This window comes from Xyrauchen texanus, chromosome 20, assembly GCF_025860055.1.
Source record: "Xyrauchen texanus isolate HMW12.3.18 chromosome 20, RBS_HiC_50CHRs, whole genome shotgun sequence".
NCBI lineage: Eukaryota > Metazoa > Chordata > Actinopteri > Cypriniformes > Catostomidae > Xyrauchen > Xyrauchen texanus.
Genome location: NC_068295.1, coordinates 29,209,255 through 29,223,798, shown reverse-complemented (window position 1 = coordinate 29,223,798; position 14,544 = coordinate 29,209,255). Strand labels below are relative to the sequence as shown.

Below are 14,544 nucleotides of genomic sequence, written 5' to 3'. Positions count from 1 at the left end.
GAGTTATTTTGAGGGGACAGCAAATGTACACTGTTATTGTTACGTTCCCGTGTTATCTGCCCCGTGTTTTCTGTTTCACATGTCACTTATCCCGTTCCATGTCACGTTTTCCTTGTTGTCCGCTCCGTGTTTCACTTGTCTTTGTCTGAAGAACTACAATTCCCACAATTCCCGGCCTCCCTCACTGCCTGCACTCATCATTGTTCTCACTTGTGTCTCGTTTAGTCTTCATTGTGTCTGTGTATTTAAACCCTGTTGTTTTACTTTTCCTATGTCGTTCATTGTATGGTTACATGTCGTTCCTATGCCCTTGTTTCCTGCCCCTTCGTTTATGTTCTTCAGCTGTGTGTTCTTTTTTGTGTTAGAGTTAGTTTTTTCCCATCGTGGACTTTTCTTTGTGTTTATTGTTTGTTATTCATAATAAAGCCGCTTTTGGATCCTAACCACCCATCTGCCTTCTCCTGCTTCCCACATCCTACATTACAGTTATACAAGCTGTACACTCACTACTTTACATTGTAGCAAAGTGTCATTTCTTCAGTGTTGTCACATGAAAAGATATAATCAAATATTTACAAAAATGTGAGGGGTGTACTCACTTTTATCTAAACTGTTACTGTGTTCTGTTGAAATCTAAAAAAACATCATTCCTTAAAAATGGTAATGAATGCAGAAAAATTGATTTACATGCAAAAACATTGTCTATTCATTCTTCCTCAAAATTATTATAAGAATCATTAGCAGAACCAGAATTAAACAGAATCACTGTTAACTGAATTCCTTATTAATGGTAGTGGCCACATAACCACAAAGATGTGTGAATGACTAGTTTTTGCAGCTGTAGTGACAAATATTTTTAACTTAATACATACAACTCTACTGTAAATGTGCACTCAGTATTTTAGTAAGTCCTAAAGACGTGAATTGTAATTTTGCAATACATTTAGGAAATCATGGCCACTCCCATTAAAATGAAGACTCCAGTCATATCAGTAACCTTAAAAAGCTGTCTTATTCTACTTGGTGAGGGTCTCCTCATGGGGACTGCCATGCTAGAATCATATGACCAGCTGAATATTACTTGCTTAATCTTAGTAACCTTCCTGTTATTTGACACTTTCACTCATTGATTCAATATTCATAGCTGATTGTGAATATTGCATTTCTACAATGCCAACCCGAAGTATTGATTTTAAATGATGCTGAATCCAAGCAGCTAGGTGTCATTGTTAGTCCAAGACAACACAAAGGCAAAAGTTACTGAGTGCACCTTTAAATGAGCAAGGAAAAACTAGTTTTCCATGATATTTAGCCTCAATCAAAGGACATTAACACCACTACCTTAACCTCCATAAAGACTTTAGAGAATGTTTCTCAGTGGTTTCAAAAGCGACTCAGGCTTATTTGCCCTTTTGAATGCATTTTGTAAATTAAAATGGAGATGTTGAAGGTTTTCACTTTTTTCCAATTGTCACCTTGGATTACATTTTCTTGCACAGACTGAAGACACAAAGAGGAGGAATTTGTGGGTTTTTGAGTGACAACAGGTGACCTGTCACCATGTGTGGGTTTGGTGGGGGGGGGGTAACGACATAATCACAGCATACCTGAGACTGTTGCCTTGGCAACAACTGACCTGCTAACCTGAGCATCTCCAGAGCTAATCAACAGCTCTGGCTCAAACTGCCATCCCACCCTGAACTCGCTCACACAACACACATTTTTACTGACCTGTTCCTCCTTGGTGTGTCTGGTTGCCGTAGAGATGAATGTCATCTCCTAATGGGATGGGAGAGTCCTGTCCCTCCTCTCGTTCCTCGCTCCCCTCCTCCTGTTCCTCTTGCTCCCTCTGCTCTAAGAGGAGACACAAACACACAAACAGTCTCAATCTACACATACTTTTCAATATAAACAAATATATGTCATTGACATAAGTGTTCTGCAGTGTGACATGCTACACTTAATTTAAAACATGTTTCTAACTGTTATATAACTATTATTTGTTCTGTCAGTCGATTAAAACTTATTGCAATAGATTGTACTTGCAATAAATCGCATAATTATTCAAACATTTTATTAACATTTTAAAAAAAAAGCCTTCCACATTATAAAGATAGACATGCACTAAAAAGTTGATTTGTGAATCATGATTTGCATAAGAACGTCAACACCAGCGTAGAGGACCGCTTTGAGCGCTTGCAGACAAAAACTCTCATTCCATGTTTTGGTGATAGGTAAGATTTGGTTTGCTTCTGTGGTAATTAAAATGCACCTTACATTGTCTTGTTTTTTTTTAATTTTTGACAACAGGTCAAAACTGACAGAGAAGTACTGTAAGAGATTATTTTATTTACTGAGATAACAACTTCTGCGGCTTTATCATAGGAAAGAGAGCGTAACAGTCCATAGAATGTCCATGGGACCGCCATGTTCACCGTCTGTCGCTCACTCGACGTTGTGTCGAGATTATTTTCTCTAAAAGAGCACACAAACAGGCGATGAATGTCCTTTTCAGGACGCCTCTTTTTAAAGATGCCCTTCCGCCCCTGTGTAGTTACTGGATGCGGTCGATATCTCTCATATATAGCTCCTGATGGTCATAGACGCTGCCTCGTGTGGCTCACACTGATCACACTGAGGCGTCTTTATGAATGGTTTATATTTTCACAGGGAGAACTTAACACTCTGGGGTCAATGGACGCGCCGGCGCGTCCTGCTGGATTTTTCCGTCATTGCAGCGGAAACAACATAAAATACTCCATCATTTTGGGGCATACAGATAAGTGTAAGACATCATTAGATGTCTTACACATTGTGCTTTTGTAAAATAAAGAAAATAAAAAGGGTGCGCTTTCAGCTATCTCTGTGTTCGCAAGCATATTTCTGAAACAAGTCACAAAAATGAAACTGAAACTCCGCGAATACTTATCACACAAACATGAAACTATGACTACTTTTAAATAAAACAATTCAAATTTAAAACAAATATTCTCCTGCAATGTAATCTGTATGAAACAAAGCTGTGTACAAATTCTCCTGGCTCAGCTAATTATCCCTAATGTGATCACACCCACGGGCAGAAGACACAATACATACGGTAATGTGCTGAGGCGATCAGTACAAATGGTAAACGCCACAGACTGTGCCTTAAAAAGCATCAAGTTCATTCACTTTTCTGCGTGTTTGGAAGATGGCACGATACACAGTGTGAGGAAGCTCCTGAATAGTGACGAAGTGCGGGACGATGAACGTTTGTATTATGAAGAGTGACTTGATCCAGCCGAGGATACAATTTCGTGTTACTTAGATATTAGTTGATATGCTATTTTATATAAACATGTACATATTTTACAACTGGGACTGTTTCCAGACTTGCCAACCAGGATTCAGAGTTTTGAAATGAGTATTGTCCTAATAGGCAAGATTTATTTACATGTAAATGTTGTTTCAGCTAAAGCCGGCATTTAAATTGTATGCTGTATGGTATAACTATGATATGTAATATGTTATAAAAATAATATGAATGTTTAGATTCTATTTTAACTAATGTTTATGCTGCCTGATTATCATCAACAAAGCTTGTGCTTGCAAATATGTGTTCAGGTGTAAATGTGTCAAATGTGATGTAAATATGCCCATATTAGAAAATCAGCATATTATAATGATTTCTAAAGGATCATGTGACATTGAAGTCTGCAGTAATGGTGCTGAAAATTTTGCTTTGATCACAAATTGCATTTTACAATACATTCAAATAGAAAATTGTTCATTTAAATTGTAAAAAGAGTTCCCAATATCACTGTTTTTACTATATTTTGGATCAAATAAATGCAGCCTTGGTGAGCAGAAGAGACTTCTTTTAAAGGGGTCATATAATGGTACATGCACTTTTTCAAGTTGATTGTACTGAAATGTGTGTTGGCTGTGCCTGTACACAACCATCCTATTATGATAAAAATCCATCCAGTGTTTTTGTTTTAATCTCCTTATATATTTTCCCCTGCCTCAAATCGAGCCGTTCGACCGTGTGACGTCACACGGTCTGACGCCCCTCCCAGGATTGTTGATTGACAGCAGTGTTTCAACACAGACCCGCCCTCGCTCGTGAGCGAGCTGTCAATCATAGTCCGTCGTCATTGTTGATACACTGGAGCAGAATGGCGCCTAAGTGATTGTGGTTTTCTGTTCTTCGGTGTAATAACGAACACAGCAGTCATTTTGATGTTCCTAAATCTGAACCGCTGAAGACGCAGTGGCCTAGTTTTGTTTACGATGGGAATATTCCCCACGAGCAACGTCAATGCGTTCATGTTTGCGCGAATCATTTTTCACCAGACTGCTTTATAAACGAGGGTCAGTATAAAGCTGGTTTTGCAAGAAGCTGCTGCTGAAAAAAGATTCGGTACCAACTATTTATATTCCCTCTGCACCTCCAGAAGTAAGTGTAACGTTTTATTAACCTTTATATTAATCTTTGCAAATCGCTAACCCTAACGGAGGGGCGGGGTGACCAAAGCTCATTATCATTTAAAGTCATATGCACTGAAACGGCATGCTGAAAACAGAGCTGTTTTTGAGCAGGTAAAATTAGTGTTTTCTTAAAATACTAATGAGAATTTTTAATAAAAGTATATTACAAAGTTTTCATTTAGACCCTAATGATTCATATTAACTTGTACAAAAATGGCATTATATGACCCCTTTAAATGGTAGTGTAGGTCTAAAATTAAGTCTTTATGTAAAGAAACTGTATAGTCAGATTACTTCTTTTAACTTAAAACTTGATTTTGATCATTAAGTCTCCTTACATTAATTCTCTTTCTGTCACATTCCTCATTGATAGGCCCAGGCGAGGGGTCTTTGTCTCAGGTGTGAATTATTCACTCAATATTCATGATAGTTCACCTCTCCTCGCATATGACCTTTCTAACACTAAAAGTGTCTTACAAAGGTTAAATGACTAAATAGTTTTGTATGAATAAGTGATCAGGATGGTTTTCACATCATTTTGTAGCAAAAACTCTAGGCTACGAGATCCAGTTCTCAAACGGCTAGTGGACAAATGTTTAGTATGTGTTATATGGCCTTATTTAAATGACTTAAAATTTGTATTTTTTGAAAAACCATGCATAAATTTTATTTTCTCAAAAATACAAACATGTACACACATGTTGCTCACATATTATTGTAGCTCAGTTTGTGCTGAATACAGTGTTATCAGATTTTAGCCATTCATATGTTTTTAAGCAACTGAAAAAAGGCATGTCAAAACACCCTCAGACCCCAGAGGGTTAACCATTGCAACGTTGCAGTCCCTGGGACACTCGTTGACTTCCGTCCAGGCTCGAGGTGAGAGCGGCTTGCCTCCCAGCGTCTGACACGGAAGACTCGACTGGACAGCAGACTTCGGGTTGGCACGCCCAGTCTGAGGCTGATGGCCAGATGGCCAACATGCTTGCCCGGGCAGCCGCGAGTGTGGGGTTGTACTGGAACCCTTCGTCCTCCCCGCAGCCCTCATTGCTAAATGATTGGTTCCTTACACAGCCACGCCCCCCCCTCCCCCGTTCCCTTTCTTCCCAGAGGTGCATGATGACCTGACAAGGTCACTGAGGGCACCTTTCACTGCTCGCAACCAACATCCTCGCTCATCTGCTCTCACTACCCTCGATGGTGGGGTGGCCCACGGGTACTCTGAGGTCCACCAGGTGGACAGAGCGGTTGCAATCCACCTATGTCTGGAAAATGCTGGATCGCCCAATGCTCCCCTCCAAAGCCTGTAGGATGACGTCATCACTGACCGCCAAAGCATACAGTGCCACCGAACAGGCCACCTCCACCCTACATGCCATGGCCCTCCTGCAAGTTCACCAGGCCAAGGCACTTAAAGATCTGCAGAGGAATTCCCCGACTAGACCCATTACGAGTACTAATTACCCTGTACTGGAATAGGTGCTCCACAGAATGAGCCTTCATGGATGAATCCCCCTGTGTGTATTTTCTGTGGTACAGTCCCCCTACTGGCGGACCCGCGTCTCCCTTGGGCAGTACACGCTGCCCCCCAGTCGTTGTGACATTTGCTGGATTCCATCTCTAAGATAACGCTACCTAGTGTTATGGTTTGTCGTCGCTGTTGAATAGTGGAAGCAATGAGGCAAGGCTCTAGGGAGCACGCATAAACTCCACATCCTTTGAATTTTCCAGGCAAAAGCAAACTGCTCCCTTCGCATGAAAATCAGCCTACAGGTTTTAAACCTAGGAAGTTGCATTACAAGGCAAAATTGCCAATATTCAATTAAATGAATATTTTTACATATTGCAACTTTATGTTCTCAATTATTTTCCTTGCCACAGTCCCATTTAAAATGCAGGATAAAAACTCGACATGACACCACAAGACATATTAAGCAAACTAAACAAAGCCATAGTTGATTAAAAATGCTGCTAACCAGTCACAGCATTTAGAATATACAAAATATACACCTTCACTGATACAAAAATATAAATTTTAAAATGTCACATTTTGTATGTTCAGTATTGTATATTTAGGCCTATTTGTTTATGCCCTCTTACATAACTACCACTGTCGTCTACTCTACCCAGAATAAGCCTAATTTACACATTTAATAAACATCTAATCCATTCATTTAAATTAACAGTTTTTTGCTTTTTTCACATAAATATAGTTTACTCAATTTAAATCCAACAAGGCTTCATTAATTTATCTATTAAATAAGAAATGTTCTAATGGCTTAATACTCCATATATGTGATTGTGTAGCCAGAGTAGCTGAATTTATTCACACATGCCAACTCATTATTGTTCTCCATTCCCAAGCTGAATGTGGCAAGTGAGTGGCTATCGGTTCCATATCTTTCTCCTCATATATTCAGTTATTCACTAATCCTTTCCTCTATTATTCTCTATGTAAAGCTGGAGAGGAGAGAGGGCTGTTAATCCATGTGTGTGCTCATTGACTCCACCAGCCCTGGACCCACGGTGAGCAGGTGAGAATATATTCTTCTTCCCGACGATGATACTCCCCTTTTTTCCTTTACTCACTCGCTCTTTCAAGCTCAAAGCACCGTAGTTGATCATATTCATAAGTGCTTGATTCTCTATGAGCCTTTTCATGAACAAATTAACTAATTAACAAATTAACAAATTAACTAATCCCCCATTCTTTGTTATAATTATGAATGTTTAAACAGAAGGCCCTTTAAATTAACCAGGAAACATAGATGGCATAAACAGTGATTTTCATGATGACATGATAGAGAACACTTGAGAATTCTCTGCATGCCACAAGTTTTACTTTCACTGGCAAATAATTTTATTTTATAGACTGTTTACAGGCACAGGTGAGACACATTTTTTACCTCAAATTCTGCTGCATTGAAGCCTAGTGCAGATAAATTAAAAGCAGAAATGACATCTCTCTTTATAACACAACTAAAAAATAATTAATTTGATTAAACATTGTTATATGTTCTCAAGTAATTATTCAAGAAATGTAAACAGTCATTAATAAAGTAAGAACAGAGAAACAATTTGCAAGCAACAGAACAAACAAAAACCACCAAAAACATTTTGCTTCAAGCGCAGAAGAAATGGCACCAACTGCACCGTTGTAAGCATGAAACAAAGGATAGAGTGGAAATTATGTACAAAGCAAACCCACACAACTTATGTCACCCCAGGACAGGATCGAACTTATACCTTTCCATTCCACAGTTCAGCCCACAAGTCACTGCACCACGCCAAATAAACATAGCAAGCAGAGAATCAACACAACCATACAGAGCGGTTGCCAGTCAGCTTTTCATTGGCGTAACATTTTTAACAAAGGTCAAAATAAAATTGTATTAATTTAATAATTTTAATTCAGTTCAGAATTTGTGTGTGGCAGAAGATCATATGAGACTTTTTTTTTCAAGAGGAATAGCAAAACAATTTCACAATCCAACATGGTTGCCACTGTAATAGGTGGAGTTCCAATTTAAGTGGTATATTAAAATCACCATGTAGAGAATAAAAAAAGTAAGGATTTGGTTTCTAGACCAAACAATTAGAAATGTGATTTTTGAGCTGGTGGTGGAGCTATAAAGTTTGGCCTGGAGACCCCAAACCTGCTCTGGGGGCTATTCATATCCTCCTGTATCAGTGTGCCTAATTTCATAATTTCCCTATGTATGGTTAATAGCGGTGCCTTAAACTCCCATTGGGGAGAATGGGGAAGAAGAACAATAATAATTCTAAGTTTTTTTGCGGCTCGGCCTGGAGACTATTTTTGAACATTGTTTGGGCAGAGTTTTCATGTAAGGGGCATTATTAGATTTATCAGGAGTAGAGTAATTACAAAAATTCTCTAAGACAAACAGTTCAAATGATATGTGCAAAAGAAAATAATTTTTTAACTGGTGGTGGCGCTATAGAGTTTGTGAAGAAAAAAATAGACCTTATTAACAGTAGCACCTTCTTTGAATTATAGACAGGAATAAAAAAAAAGGCTGCGAGGGATAGACTGCCATCTCTTCAATGACATCCACTGTATTAAGCTATTCAAATTATCCTAGATCACATGTAATTTTCCACAACTCCTGTTGTCTAGAGTTTTTTTTTTGTCTAAAAACAGATCCAGTAGGTGCTACGACAAGTTCAGTGCTTGGCCCCTAATGATACAAATTAAGAACACAATAATAAGTTGTTTTGATTTTTTTTTTTTTTACAGCAGTTTCAAGTATTTAATTAAGCTTTAAGTAATTGAAAATAGTCATGGAAAGTAACATACAACTACTGACATTACTGCTCTTCACTGAATAATTATAATACATAAATACTTTTTAATGCTACTAATGTTATGCATCCAAAAGCAGTGAGTGGTTTTCTCTCTTTCTTGGTTTTTTTTCCTTTCTTGTTTGATTAATATAAAACAACATACTAGACAGCAGCGGGTCTATTATGCTGCATTTACCCTTCAAGACTGATGCAAAACTATAGACACAAATCTTAAAACATGACTGACTGTGTTTACATGAATACCTCACCAAAACAGAAATTTTCACAGAATGTTTATTTGTATTTTTACCGTTTTACCACACCATTTCTCAATCACTCAGAAAGCGTGCAGGTACAGAATTGAGGAAATAAAAAGTGGTCTTTAAGATTCTCATTATTGTAATGTATTTCTATCTACTTACTTTTCCTTTTCGCCTGTCAATGAGATCAACCAGTGGTTGTCAGACTGGATGTTGACATAATGAGCACAGTAAAAGATCAATCTAGTGATTTTAAGAATTTATATCAGGACTGTGATTAATCAGAAAATCTATATTTTTCCCCAGCCCTAAGCAATAATACAATCTGAATTGTCATGCAAGTCTGCGATGAAGACATGCTTTAAATATTACAGGAAGGAGTTTCCTACTTCCTCTGTTTAACTCCCAGCTTGACCTTCACACCTTTCCTCCTGGCTATGTGCTAAACAAACAAACACACACAAACCAACTCCTACAAAAATGTACTTACCCATCTCTTGATAAAAGTATCCATTCTTAGCCATCCCCGAGGAGAGAGCCTCTGGAAGAGAAATTTAACCCACAATTAACAAGAGATATAAAAAAAAGTGTGTGTGAGTAATGTGCATGTGCTTGTTAAATAACACACGATGAGTATGTGTTTCTGATTATTACAGAATGGGACGTAAATGACCTAACAGGTTTTTATTTACATATCCAAATGTGAATATGATGCATATTTGCATATTTGCCTTAAACACAAGTCATGCCCTTAAGCTGGGCACTAATTTCTAGCACAGCCAGAACATAGAGATATAAACACACATGCACATGGAGCCAGCACACACACACTCCCACACCTGTAGCCTAAATTCATTTGGTGCCATTTAAGGGGATATTTATGAGGTGAAGTCAGCCGTGACTGAGGTTTCTCTTTACTCACTTACCCCCTCAAATGAGAAACACTATTCCTACAGTGAGCATCCATAAGTATACCTCTGCACTCATTTCAGGGCATGAAAATAATAAACACACAATAACATTTTCTGAAAAGACATGCACAACTTGCACATATCTTCGTTCTGTCATTCTGAAAAGGCTACATCAGCCATACGTACTGACATGAAAGCTTGCCTTGAATTTCTCTTCAGTGACAGTACAAAAACACATGCTGCTGTGGTATAATATTCTGTAAAATGTATAAAAGCAAAATGCGTCAGAGCAGGAAACAGTCTGTCTCTGAATATAAAGCTAATATGACACTCCAATCAGCTGAGAATGGTAAGTCAAACAAGGTTTGTTTTTACATAATTTGCAAGACAGAAAAATAGTACTGTAAAAAATGTTTCACCATTTTTAATCACGTTTTTTGGCAGATCACTTAAAGGGGTAGTTCACCCAAAAGGAAAATTCTGTCAACATTTACTCATCCTCATGTTGTTTTAAACCTCTATGGCTTACTTCTTAAAGGAGGCGAAAACATGGCTGCAAGCAATATATGTGCAGTCGTTATCACTTCAAATTTTTGTCCACTGGAAATTTGTGGAAAGAAGTATTCTATATTTTTCAGTGGCACACAACAGGTACACAAAAATATGACAGTCACACAAAATATGAGTCTTGTTTTCAATTGAAAACAAATAAAATGGTGTCTGTGATGAAAATAAAAGCTCCAAGGTCACAGTATAATGTCCCTCTCCCACAGGAGAATGAGAATTCTCATACAGGAAACCTGTGTGTAGTGACAAGTTAAAGCATGATTTCATATGATGCTTACAACCCAACCTTTTTATCTTCACAAACCAGCAATTGTAGAAATTTTTTAATCCAACAAACAGGTAGTTCCTGCCATAGCTGTCCTAGCAAAATCTGAAAGAAGCATAGGATGGTGAGGTAGGCACAAAAACAACTCTCTCCCTCCCTGCCATTCGAAGTCGGTGATGACACAGTTGTTGTTTGGTAGTCTATGTGTGTTCTCGTCAGGACCATCCCCAGACACAAAACACCTTTAGTCCAGCCATGCCATCAGGCTCTCCAGAGGGTACCTATTTTACGTGCTATTTACCCCAGCTCTGACATTTCACTTGGTACTTCAGTTCTGCTGCCTCCATCTAAGGGTCGGTTTTACCAACCTTTAACAACCCCTGGCATAAAGTCTGATCTGAAGATATTTCTCTAATGCAATGTTACTGCATGCTTATTTTCACCTCAGATGCAGCACACATGCTGACTGTAGATGTGCACAGGAAGTGAGAAGAATGGATAGAGGAAGTAGCGATGTGGTTCTTTCAGCCTTAAATCACTCAGGGCTAGGGACAGGTATGACTTCAGCCATTATACTTCCTCTTTAGGGGTTACTGTAGTAAAGGTTTCCTGCAGAACAGACCTGCTGTTGTTACACAACAGATCAAACAAAGGCAAGGTACATTTAAATCCTCACCCAGACATGACGTGTTAAAAGCAAATACAAGCAATACAGCCCGACTTACAAAAACAACATGATCCAAGTTCCAAATTAATTGATGTGCAAAATCTGAAGATTTGGGAATTTGAAGCCACTGTGGCTCTTTTATTATTTTTATTTATTTATTCTCCCCTTTTTGTCCCCAATTTGGAATGGCCAATTCCCAATGCAATCTAAGTCTGCAACATTTGAGATTTATATATTCATTCTTATATAAAATCTATAAGAATATATAGTAATTATTCAGTAAATGCACTACAGTAATATAGAAAAATACATTAAATGTGTTTCTATTTTTCTATTTGTCTTAAGTCTTCTTATCAAATAAAATATTTATTCACCTCAAGCAAGCATATAAGTTTTAGATATTTTATTTGAATCTTGGATTGAAACCCAACTACAGTGAATTCGGTGACAGAAGGTCGAAAGTTCTGCTGCTGAAGATGGTCAGAGATGAAATGTCCACAGGCTGGTGCAAAAAGCGATTTGTATTTTTATTAGTAAATAGCATTATACAGTCAACAGGACTGAATAATTTTTAACCTACTCCCCAAACCTACCCATCAGTGAATTAAAAATATAATCATAAATGGAAAATGCAACCTCCAGACTGCACTCACTATTGTGAATGCAATTACTTCCTGGTTTCCAAGGGATCAGAACCTGTGTCTCAGAGATTGTTCACACAATGTGCTATCAGTTGAGATACAGATGAACATGTTCAAATTGATGAAAAAATGATTTTTGAAAAACGCTTGATTGATGGGGATGCCGCTTGTCAGTAATTAGGCCATATGGGGACGATTTCAGGGTACATTCAAAGTTATTTTTTAGGCTTCCTGTGTGATCATGTTGGTGAAGACATATCATAATTAATTCACTATTGCTATTTTATTCTTTTATGTTTTAAAAACATAGTCAGACTCAAATAGAAAGGTTTTAGCTTAATTTCTGTTCTGGATTTTTCCTTTCTGTCTTGTCTTTAATCAAACATTCTGCATGGGGAAAAAAAAGTAACACTCTTTACTTAGAGACATTAGAGACAATTCATGATCATAGCCAGACTGGAGAGATAAAGAGAGATAAGAGGGAGTACAGAGACTAAACAAAAGCAATTTTCTTCAGTGGTGAATAGATGTTGAAAAAGATTGACCCTTTCCTGGTAATCAAATTAATGCAAGGAAACATGAACAACACAGTGGTGATAAGCTAAATCTGGAGCAAACAGATTATACCTGGCACCAGCTAGGGAGCTGTGGCACTACTCTCTAATATCTAATCGTCATTGCTAACACAGGAAGTGTTGTCTTGGCAAACAGGAAGCAAAAGCTGGCAGAAAAGGTCTTTACTGCGTATTTCCTGCATGGCTGTTAAGCAGTGGCACTGCAAATATAATTTCTGATGTGCACTTGCTATCCAACTTTAGAAAAAAACTGTGAGCCGGGAGATAATAAATAAAGCACACAACTTTCTCTTATGTTGTCCTGTATGGGCCCTGCGATGGACTGGCGACCTGTCCAGGGTGTCCCCCGCCTTTCGCCCAATGTTAGCTGGGATAGGCTCCAGCCCCCTGCGACCCTGTACACAGGATAAGCGGTTGACGATGGATGGATGGATGTCCTGTATGGGTTAAATAGAGGTCGACCAATATGGATTTTTTAAAGGCTGATGCCAATATCCAGAGAGCAGTGTGGCTGATATGCCGATTTAATGCCAATATATCACACAATTTAATATAATAGAAAATTACATATACATAAATTGGCTACAAAATTAATGGAAATAAACCTGTAATATAGCATTATATTTACTCAAACTTTCACAAATACTTTAACTTTGTAAACAGAATTTGATTTTGTGTGTTTTAGATGGTAGGTAGCAGTTTCTCCAGGTTACTGTTTAGTCTCCCATTTTAGTAATTTTTGCACATATGACATAGTAATGCACAAGGAAATAGAAAATAACAACAGTGCACACAGTAGTCCAACAACCACGGACAGTATGTCCACATTAGCAATCACATTTTCAAACTAATTGTACATAGAGTGTATAGTGAATATGACATTTACTTATTGCGCACATGATGCGCTTTTAAAGTTATGCAAGGTAGTCCTGACCCGACATGTTGCAGGAACTGTGCTCTGTGACCGACCTACTGTCGCTTCACTTGACACATTGTCGAAGTGAGCGACAGACGGGGAACGTCTTGGTTACTGTTGTAACCTCCGTTCCCTGATGGAGGGAATGAGACGTTGTGTCCCCCTGGCCACAATGCTGAACCGAGCCACTACATTGGCCAAACCTTATTCTTGTCTCCTCAGTGCAAAACCTGAATGGACAGATGCATGATTAACTACTTTTATACCCGTATGTCCGGGGGAGGGACACGCAAATTCTGTCAGCCAATTTCTCATTGTCCTTTGAGAGGTAACCGAGGCCTTCAAGAAGTCCCCTAGTGTCGAATTGTGGAAAGAGGAGAAGAGGAGCACATTAAAAAGCTGATGTCAACTCCAGAAACTTCCTTGACTTTTCTAGGATTTTATTACTTTTCTAAGATTTCACAGAAATATATCACTTTTGTGTTCTAATATTTATAATAATAACAAAAACAATTTTAACAATTATTATTATTAATATAAATTTTGTATCTAATTTTGTATGTATGGGAGGAGAATCCTGTTGGAATAACTGCTTTACTCTGTGTGTGTGTGTTTGTTTTTGTATATATGGTTTACGAGGACACTTTTTAAGGTTACACGCTGTTAATTATTATGTTATAAACATGGTTTATGAGGACACCTCAAGTGTCTTCGTAATTCAAATGGCTTAAAAAACATCCTAAACTAAATTTCTTTTTTTATTATTTAAAAATACCTCAAGGTTTCTGTGATGGTTAGGTTTAGGGGTAGGGAAAAGGATATAGTTTGTACAGTATAAAAACCATTAGATCTGTGGAGTCATCATAAACCATACATACAAACGTCTGTATGTGTGTGTGTTCGGATCAGGTTTTGCATGTGCATTTAATAGCATATCTAGATTCTGCTCAACTACAGAGATAAGCTA

General features: G+C 38.0%; 1 protein-coding gene across 5 annotated transcripts in view; it reads right to left on the bottom strand.

Annotated features, from left to right (window-relative positions):
- Positions 1-14,544, bottom strand: part of LOC127661143 (solute carrier family 4 member 11-like) — a 123,964-nt gene that overhangs the window by 61,245 nt on the left and 48,175 nt on the right. For all 5 annotated transcript variants that reach the window (XM_052151728.1, XM_052151731.1, XM_052151730.1 and 2 more), the window contains exons 2-3: positions 9,526-9,576; positions 1,732-1,854 (exon numbers count right to left, since the gene is read on the bottom strand). In XM_052151728.1, coding sequence (XP_052007688.1) covers positions 1,732-1,854; positions 9,526-9,576 — 174 coding nt within the window. The remainder of the gene's footprint in view (positions 1-1,731; positions 1,855-9,525; positions 9,577-14,544) is intronic.